The following is a 10,725-nucleotide window of genomic DNA, read 5'->3' on the forward strand; positions in this document are numbered from 1 at the left end:
GCTAGAAGAACCTAAATTAGCATAGTGTTTAAGTGCCGCAGCATTGGAAATTGAGTTCCGTGGGCCTCATCGTAAATTCTACAAATAACAAGATTTTGGGGTTTTTGAAGCTAGGACTTTTGGGGGCTACTTAAGGGACCTCTTTTAGAGGAATTTGGACCTTTCGCTAGTGTCAAAAGAGTAAAAGATTTCACAAGAACAAGAAGAAGACAAGTGGCATTGCTGAGGGCATTATTGTAATTTTATGAACAATTGGATAAGTTTTAACTATAAATATCTTCATTCTCTAGCACCTTCCTCAGATTTCCAGCACTTCATCTTCATCTTCTTCTTCTTCCTCCCATCCCACATTTCTTCACCTTCCATGGGAGTACTCTTCAAGCTTCCATAACTCTCTCAAGTTAGCCTTCATTTTCATGCTTTTGTGCATTTTTTTATAGAACCACTTATGCTCTTTCACTCTTTCACCTTAAAACCCTTGAAATGTCTTAGATCAATACTTTCTCTCACTAACTAGGGTTTTAGAGAGAGAAAAAAAGACCTGCTATAATCGTTTGGGAATTCTTGAGAAGATATTCAATTGCAAATCTAGCAAGGTGAGCATTGAAATTGAGTTGATATTTTAGTTGTTGAGAATGATTAATAGTTAGATTTATGAAGTTAAGGTAGTTTATTCATTTGGGTGCGATTATAATAGTGCAAATAAATAGCCACTTGATGGTAGTTGGAAGCTAGTTAGGAATAACTAGTGGAACATGATTTAAGAGATAGCTTTTAGAATTATGGTTATGTGATTGAGTTGATTGTGATGCTAATGTGTGATAGGCTCCACCGAAACCCCACATCACTATTCGGGGCATTAGTGGAAGTTGGAGCTGCTTTAAGAATCAACAAAGACAAGTAAGTGAACTTGCATTTCAAAACTGTTTTGGGATATGTGAATGTATTTGGACAAATATTTTGAATGATTTATCCAATTCTCTTTCAAAAAAAAAAAAAGTGCTTGGGAACAAGCCCTTATGAAATGTCTTTATGTTGTGAAATGGAAAGTATGATGAATCCATGTGTTTCGATATAATGTTGATATATATATATATATATATATATATGTCTAGTACATTGATAGATAATATTGTGGAATGGATATAACTGTGTGTGTGCATGATATGGGGGGATGCACATACCGGTAATGACGGTGTTGAGGTAGGCGGATGATGATATTGCCCATGTGCACAATGTGGGGGGATGTACACGACGGCATTAGATGTTCACGATGTGGGGGGATGCACATGATGACTCCAGCTATGTGCACGATGTAGGGGGATGCACATGAGCTAGGGAGGCGGTGGATGTATATATATACATATATGTTTGCATATGTTCACATGTATTAATGCAATAAAGATTTTATGAATAACATGTGTGACTATAATGTATGTGGAATCTTGCTTGCTTAACCTTGAGCATTTTTTTTAGTGTTCCAAATTGATTTGCATTGCAGTGAAATGGTTTATTTAGGATGAAAGGAAGTCTTTCTTGTTGCTTTATTTCTCGCTGCAACGAGAATGAAACTTTCTGTTACGCTTATCATTTGGCTGGTTTTTTCCATATTTTCAACTTCTCCAATTTTATGTTGGATATGAATTCTCTATCGTCACATGATTTATCAACCAAGGGTTCAATTGAGAGTTTTAATAAGGACTTAAGCTAAAGTGCATCGTTTTCAAATAAATGCATTATGATTTCAAATTTTTCCTTATTATATTACTTGTTCCCTTCATATGTTCACTCACTAAGTTTATACTCATCATTTTCAACTTCATGTTTTCAGATCAAGAAGCAGCTGGTAACTAGGTCGAGGTGTCTTCGTATATTCGACCCTTGGTAGGTGTCTCGGCATTCAGTAGCTGTACATTCATCTGAGTCTCTCCGCTGGAAATCGAGTCTTCTTTTTTATATGTATGGTCAAACCTGATGTAAATTGTTAAGACATATATTTTAGACAATGTATGTATATTTGGATTGGTATGTCACTAAGAGTCAGAAATGGTTAGCATTATTTTGGTTCGAAATTACAAAATTTGACTTTAGTAACTTTGATGGAATAATGAGCAGGATAATATAGATAGGCTTGATTGGGCTTAATGGACTACGTCCATTGAGTCCATGCACCTGTCACGGCTTGAAAATCGGGTCGTGACAAGGAAGGACCAAATCTTTATAAATTACTTTGCATCATCCACACTTATTTACCTTTCATTTGATTTTGAAATTTCGAATATTTCTTTGAAGTACTATTCACCCCACCTTTAGCATTTTTCGCGGCTCACAAATCCATGACAAGTCCAACCTAGGCAATCATCAGGCCAACAGCAAGTAAAGGTTGTCATGCATACAAGACACTAGCAAGATTGGACTGCACAAGGCGCATAACGATGAGCTGTGCGGAGCAATGTGGATTAGTGAACTTGGCACGCAAGGCCCGTGAGCTTGTGAGCCAAGCACATATGGATTGTCTACTAAGGTTGGACTTCTTTTATAATGCTGCTAGGAAATGGTGACTAAAGTAGTCTATGGTTAGACTAAATGGGTTTTATTACGAATAGGACAATTTCCATTTTTATGTTTCCTTGTTGATTGCTTTGCTTACACTATGAGTAAGTTTAGAGTTAAGATATTTTCTTTTATATGATTTACTTGTACACCAAGTAAGTCTAGATTTAGGATGAGTTATAAATAATCTCTTTTAATTTCATTGTAAACATAAAGGAAAAACATACCAATAACCGACATAAATCTATTGGGCCGTGAGGACTAATATACTTTATTTCTCACATATCTTCTTCTTTACTTCACACTTCCACATTATTATTACAAGTTAGGCTTGCTTAATATTCATATAGAAGTCTAAATATTGTATAAATCTTAACTAAAGTTCCAAACCTGTGACACATTACCTATCTTGGGATCAATAGAATCTCCTTTCCAAAAATGAATGGCATTTGCTCTTATACTATTGAAAACACCAAGGATTTTTTTTTTGTAAAAAGAAAATTACTACAATCGAAGAGAAACAAAATATCTCATGAGTAAATTGTGCCATTTACGAAGTGGATATACCTCATGTATAAAACTTTGTACTACTTACAAATAAAACATTTAGTTTGAAACAAAAGAAATATATAATTACAAATAATCATATTCATTAAATTTTAAATTATCAAGTCCTGTTAGACTATGTTTAAGAAAATTAATAAATCAATATAATAACTAAAAAAAACGAAACAATATTTTATCGTGCTTATAGATTTTTCTAAAATCATGTCACCACTGTTGGTTTTACTAAAGACATCAATTGTAGCAATCACACCCCAGAATCTCACAGTTGCAATCTCATGTTGTAACATGTCCACAGCAATCTCTTCTGAAATAGATGCCCAGAAATTAGAATTGAAGAACATAAACAACACAGAGCACCAAGTCTTCATCAAATGCATTTGTTATTAATTAGCCTCCCAAATCCTACGTTTCCAATATTGAGGTAAATTGAGATCCAAAAGGCATCGCATCAGGGATAACATATGACAAGCATATTCAACTAACTGCTGTGCAGTGCCAATGCCAAACCACCCCTATATTGAGGTAAAACAACTCCGGATGAAAACCCAAAAGAGAGCATAAACCAGGCTATCTTCTTGCCCATGGCCACAAGCACCTTACTAACGCTGCAGCCTCACTGCTTCAAATTGCCTGATCAATCTTACCACAAATGCTGTTAGCAAGCAAAGAATCTATAGAATCCCAAAATGAGTTTGTCAGGTTAGAGCAAGCATTAATAACATGCCCGCAATCCTACAACTGCTTCCAGTTGTCACACATCTGTCATAACTTATCAACATGCTGAATTCTGGTGATCTCTGCCATTATCCCCCACCGATACTTCTTTGCTATTTAGCTTGTCTTCCAATTGTAGCACTAGAATGAACTCGAAATTTTCGTTTATGGATTCATTAGCTAGTGAAGCTAAAGCATCTGTTCCTGAGCTACAACCCATTTCTCTTGATGGTACTTCTCTATCCTCATTCAATCTAAGGGTTTGAGCAAGAGCATGAGACATTTGGTTAACAGAGTCCCCAGCACATAAATATGAAGCATCCACTGGTGAAAAAGCTGGGTCTCTGGCCTTCTTTTCCTTCAAAGCTCTTTCTTGGTTATCATAAAATACAAAATCATCTAGGATAGATGTACGAGTATCATGATCCTAGAAAATTTTCAACATTTCAATGCCTTGCTCTAAATTCACCTGATTATATTCCAACAGCAGAAGAATATAAAACAAGACTGAGATGCACAATTATAAGGCAAGCAAGACTGAATATAAAACAACACCTTGATGCTAGCAGGAAAAGCATGTTGGGGCTCAGATCTCACATCAGTTCAACAAATCAGTTCAATGTGAATTCCAGCAAAGGGACCAAATCAGAAATAGTGGGCTAGAGGTTTAGCAAATCAGCTACATTAGTAATTATGCAGCCACAAGGGAAGACACACCATAGTTACCAGGAATAAGGTACGTCTCGGTTCATTGTACGAGAACAGGAATGACGTCATTTAGCTAATTTTTGGTACAACGGGGGTAGGTTTAGTTGTTACGCTATGGAGGTCGTGGTACATTGTAAAACAGCTCTTGGGTCACCTTCAGTTTGATTTGGTTGATTATAAGTGATAATTATAAATTTAATAAAGATGTTGAAGAAATTTTGAATTTACTTTCCTTGTAATGGATTTTTTTTTCTCTAAAATTGTAAGAGGGCTCCTAAATATTAGTTCATAAAACATGAAAGGGTTTTTTTATTATGTTTTAAAAATGGGTTTTTTTTTATTATTTAAAACACCAATTAGGCAGCGGGCCAAAAGCCTTGAAAGAAACAATCGGCCTTTTTTTTCTTAACCCTAATATTAAATGTTTTTGACTCCACTCTCTATTTATGCATCTCTATTATTCTATCTCTCTGTTCCTCTTGTCTTCAGCCTTCTCTCTCTTTATCTTCCTTTCTTTTGTAAAATTCCAGAATTTGTGCTTCTCTTGTTCTCTCCTCAATTCTGCATTTTTTTCGCTGCTTTTGTTGCGAAGTTTTGATGTTCGGTTAACTCTATGATCCAAAATCTGGATCCCCAATTTTAGAATCCAGATTGCATACCAGGGGATCCCAGACCGCAAAAGTACCACACGATCTGGATAGCAAGATCCATTTCATGGTTCCAGGGGGGTAGAGAGAACCTGGTAACTATGGGAGACACACATTCAAATACACACCCCATCCCTCAAAAGCAAGGGAAATGGGAGAGGGATGGGTGGGGGGTGGCAAACATACTCTCAAGAGAAGCATGTAAAAGAGCTTAACGCTGACATACAGTTGAAATAAACCCCCAACCCTTACCACACCCGAACAGCATGAACTCTCAAATAAGACTGACAATTAGCTAAAAGTTATTCAGAAGACAGAAGAAGACACTTAAAAAGAAGCATGTAAGGAAGCATGCTTGCACAAACTGAAACATTAAAATTCTTGATAGGAGCAGTAAAATCAGCCACCTATAGGCTATAGGGGAGAGTAAGATGGGTGCATTTCACAGCTAAGAGACACAAGAAAGAAGCATCGCTGGGTAATCATGTTCTCCAAGAGCAATAGAGATGCACACACATGCAAAAGTTAAGGAGGCTTAATACAATTTGATACTTTTATAAAGTGACTTTACAACAGTGACATAAAATTTGGTTTGTCATAGATGCATGCTATGGAAATTTGAAAAAGTTTCAAAAGAAGCAAGATCGCAACACATTTCTTAAAATACCAAACTAACATACTCATCTAACGAACATTTCTATAAGAATCTTTATTCTATATTCCACCTTAACAAGAGGGTCGTGTCGAAGATGAGGAAATTAACCCCTTTGAGCAACTAATACTGTAAAAGCCTTCAAATATCACAATCGTTTTAGAAGTTAGAACCAAACAAACCAATGTACTGGTCTTATGAAGTTCTCTAAAGCACATTACTACACTTCATGCCATTGCGACCTTCCAGTCCAAGGGCATCTAGCTCTCTAGTACAAGTAAAATCATAAAAGCCTTCTAATGCGACCATACTCTCTGACTGTCTTAGAATCTATCACACCAATGTAGGATGGCTACTATGTTCTTATATTGAAGGAAAAAAACACACACGCTTAAATGAGAGAAGTCAACTAAAAGAGAAAACTTGACCTTTTCTTTCACTGTAACCAAGGCACAGGATTCAACAGGCACTGAAGATAAAAGAAGCAAACCAAGGGCTTGTTTAGTTCTAGAAAATTATTTTTATTTTCCATCTCTATTTTTATATTATAAATTATCAATGAAATAAGGGTAATAACTAAATTTAGAAATCCTTGTTTTCCAATTTTCTATAAAAGTAAAAAAAAAAATTTTTCAACTGTTTTCAAACTTCCTACCTGCATTTGGAAATCCTTTTTGAATTTTCCAAATTTAGTTATTTACCTAATCTTATTGATAATATTTAGTTTGAAAAACAATGGAAAACAGAAAACAATTTCTAACAACGAAACAGATCCTTACTTCCTAACTTCTTTACCAATAAGAAACACCAGAATACTACTAGAATGCTTGAATACCATTCTGCATCTCAGTCAACAAAAAAAAAAGTGGAAAAAAAAAAAAGAAAAGAAGCAAGAAAAAAGAAGGAACCGGAGGGGGAGAAGAGATAACGAAGCTATGCTACCTCCTGTGAATCTCGACTGTGGGTAACAGGCTTGTTGTCATTATTCTGCAGCAAAATATGACGGAATCCATTGTTTGGAACGTCTTTGATGACATGCCACTGAACTGGGAACTGTCCACTCCACCTATCTTGTTGCCAAAAATCTGCATCGCTCTCAAAATCTACAGGTCCAGCCATTTGAGCTACCCCACAAAACTGTCCACTGGCCTTGACCTGAAAAAGGTAACCAACAATTAAATTTTTCTAACAAGCTAAATACAAGAAATAGATGAGAGTAACAATATGTTACATATAGCGAAGGCAACAATCCTCTCAATTGACAGCTAATGCAATAAAACAAAATTAGAACAGGCTGCTTTTCTATTTCGCTGGCATTGATACTAATCAACTTGGTTGACCCTATTCAGATCCACATTCCACAAACATCTAGAAACAAAACTTTACTTGTTCTTCGGCAAGTTGCAATTAAACCATTATATATACACCTTAATAAACCACCACAAGACAACAACAACAGCATCACTGACTAATGGAGCTCCCTGCATTCAATTATATCTTCTATCACACTCTCTTCTATAATCACACATCCTAGGTTTGAAACCAATGATGACACTTCTTTTGCTCATCTGCACAAAGAGATTTAACTAAGGCCCAAAAAGCGAAGTTAGTCCAAATTAAATTTTATTTAAGAAAAGAACATATATCAAGTAAAGTTGAGTCATGCTACTTACTGAAAACAATAGAAAGACTGGACAGGTTTCCTTCTTCTCTTTGGCTTCACAATAGGCAGCATCTAGTTTTTTGTTTCCATGTGGAGTGCTGGCCCATACATTGTATTTAATACTTTTGTGAACGTTGTCTTCACTGAAAGATTTGATGATAAAAAACTTGGCATTCTCATAATCAGTACGAAAGTCTGGCCGGTTGTACAAATCAAGATCAATTGCAGATATGGCTGAATCCATTTGCTATTATCAGATCGAGAGCTCTGTTCACTGGTGCTCTTGCCCTTCAGCTTTAAAGCCCTTGGTCCACGATTATGGTCAGTACCCTGAGACTCATTAGAAATACATATTGAGTCCTGGTCTCTCTCTCGTCTCTTGCCCTTGTCAAGAACAAATCTTGTCTGGTCATTAGCCCCAAGAAAGGAACAGATGCACTGTTGAACTTGGAGCTCTGATAAGAGCCATCGTGTGGGTAGTGTCCAACAGAAGAGCCAGATCTCTGTAGAAAAAAATGCATAATTATAAATTTACAAAAGTAAAATGGCTATGCAGTCCTAGAACCATAAATAACAAATAATCGTAAAAGAACCCAACCAAGTAATATCCTTGTATAGGAAGCAACCATCTACGAAAAAATGTTACAAATATCATATAAACAATTCAGTTTAGCAGGTGCGCTTGATGACATTATTGCTGAATTAGATTGTGGGTAATGGAGCTCCCAAAACTTAATACCATGCTGTATAATTTGACATGCCCCACAAAGAGGGAAACCAAATTGTTTGAAAATTTCACTGCTAAAAATCAGATACAGCATGTATGAATAATGAATGTAAATGAAACAGCAAAACTTTAATTTTTCTAAATTAAGAAGCCATTAGTGCTTGTTTTTTTTTAAAACAGCCAAAGCTTTTTCATAAAAGATTCAACTAGCTGTATATGACAACCACTTCATGATATTTCTCAGTAAGTTGTATAGCAGTACAGTTCCTATATGTCTCCTGCTGCATCCCACAGTCATATGTAAACTATATGAAAGAATGAGGCATATAGACTTCAACTGGGTCAGCCAATTAAGATAGGTGATTGTCACTTTCAATACCAGATTCACCGAAGAAGGGAGTGATCAATATACAGGATAATGAAATATTATTTCGTCTATTTATGGAGCAATATTCTTTAGTTGTCACCATTTTTAGCTCTCATGGAACAAATTGATTTTTTTCCCATGATTTGCCCATCGTGGAAAAATTTTAAGGGAGCTGATGGATTTGGTATTTGTACAGAAACGTTCTTTAAGCAATCATTTATACTGCTTTCCTTATGATCAACAAATGGTAAAGGTCTATTCTTTAGGGGGACATGTTATGCAATTTTCTTTTCCCATTTATGCCATATTGGCATAGTAGCAGTGTTAGTAAAACCATAAAATATGAAAATCCCACCAGCAAATTTTTTCTTTTCCCTCTTCTGCATATCGGGGCACTACACTTTGGACAATATGACAATGTTCTAAAGTTAAGAAAAGAAACCTGTCTGTGCTCATATGAACCAAGAATGCCCACTGGTTGAGAATAAGCTGCAGGAGAAGTTACAGCGCTAGAACCAAAAATCCCAGAAATGTTCCCCACACCATATGATCCATATTGTATTAAGTAACCTGACCTTGTTCCATAATGCACATTCTCCCTACTACTTTCCAGTGTCATCAGCTCAGTTGGTATAACTGGGACAGCTGCAGGAACATTTGGAGAGGCAGGTAGTGGACGATAAATTGGAGGAAATGGAACTTGTTGTGAAGCACATAGTGGGCCTTCTACCAGTAGAGAAGGCAGAGGTGTACCAACTGGGGAATATTGTCCATATGACATTTCAGGAGTGAAGCCATAACTAGCGTGCAGCAAAAGAGATTGATTTTCATTGCAGATTACCTGATCCAGGCTAAAATAATTATCTTTTTTAAGAATAAAAATAGAGAAGAGCCACCATATTGTGACCTTTAAACTAGGAAATATGCTTTGAAGATTACAGAATGAAGTAGTCATATTCTCACAGGAGATAAGTGCAATCCATCAGCATTCACAAAGTGAGGATATCCATCCCAACTACCGGTGCTATTGCCATAGCCTGAAGCCAAAAGAAAATTTGATGCACACAATCGCACACATAATTGTTCTGAGCACTCATCCAAACATTTCGAAGTAATAATACTGCTAAGGTATTATCAATACTTAAAGAATATCTTTAAAAAGGAAAAAGAAAAGATTTTAAAACTTAATCTGAAAAGCTTTGTATATGAAAGAATACTGGTCAAGATTCAAAATAGTTAATACAGAAGGCCAAGGTTCACACATGCAAAATGAGTAACAGGAAGCAAGGACGTGAAACTAACCTCCGTATGACACATGTTGTTGATGAGAACCACAAGCACTGAGTGGACGGATGATACTAAAATCTCCACTTTCATTTGAAGCTCCAGGATAGTCAGCAGCATCCATTGAAGGTATTATGGTGGCTGCATCCGGAGAAGGATTCGCTAAAATATTCCTTTAATCTTTTGGCGAAAGTAGCTGATAATAGATTACAAAATAAAATGCTAATAGAATATATTGACCTATGGTCATCAAAATACATGGAAACAAATACAATTAAACATTTACCAAGCAATTCATAGTTAAGTACCTGCTCCATTCAGATATCAGGCCAAACAGGCCTCTCCTCTGCAATCCACCATTGAACATTCATTGACTCGTTGCAAAAAACATATCATAAACATATTGAACAAATTATTCAATCTCAGATAGCAAGAAAACCATCACGGAAAAGAGATAAAATTACACTCTGTGACTCATCGCAACATAGACAACATATCATGAACATATGTTAAAACATATTGGTCAAGGGTTCCATCTCAGATCTGGAAAAAAGCATCATGAAGAACAAAAATATTTCATGGAGATATAGGAGACTCTAAAAATGTTAAAACAAATCTTGAGGTCTTAGAATGAAAGAAAACAAAAATTAATATGACATTTCTCTAAAGTTGAGGCAACTCAAAATGACACATCTTGAGGTGTTATTTAAAATGCTTACTTTGGCCTTCAAAATACCTCATCCAACAACTAAAAATTTTATATTTCAAAATTTTATTTGACCAAACAAGTTAATTTCATTTTTTGAAATTTAAAATCCTTTGTACAAATGAAATTCCACCTCA

The 10,725-nt window shown here is 35.7% G+C and overlaps 1 protein-coding gene across 1 annotated transcript; it reads right to left on the reverse strand.

Moving 5' to 3' along the window:
* Nucleotides 1-3,302: 3,302 nt before the first annotated feature.
* LOC18589549 (YTH domain-containing protein ECT2) lies at nt 3,303-10,006 on the reverse strand. The gene is given in 8 exon segments (XM_088809693.1): nt 3,303-4,303; nt 6,784-6,996; nt 7,515-7,747; nt 7,750-7,926; nt 7,929-8,007; nt 9,041-9,439; nt 9,562-9,683; nt 9,901-10,006. Coding segments are annotated over 8 exon segments (1,740 nt in total). The 3' UTR covers nt 3,303-3,892.
* Nucleotides 10,007-10,725: the final 719 nt, after the last annotated feature.

The sequence above is a fragment of the Theobroma cacao genome, chromosome 9 (assembly GCF_053813885.1).
Source record: "Theobroma cacao isolate CCN51 chromosome 9, ASM5381388v1, whole genome shotgun sequence".
Classification (NCBI taxonomy): domain Eukaryota; kingdom Viridiplantae; phylum Streptophyta; class Magnoliopsida; order Malvales; family Malvaceae; genus Theobroma; species Theobroma cacao.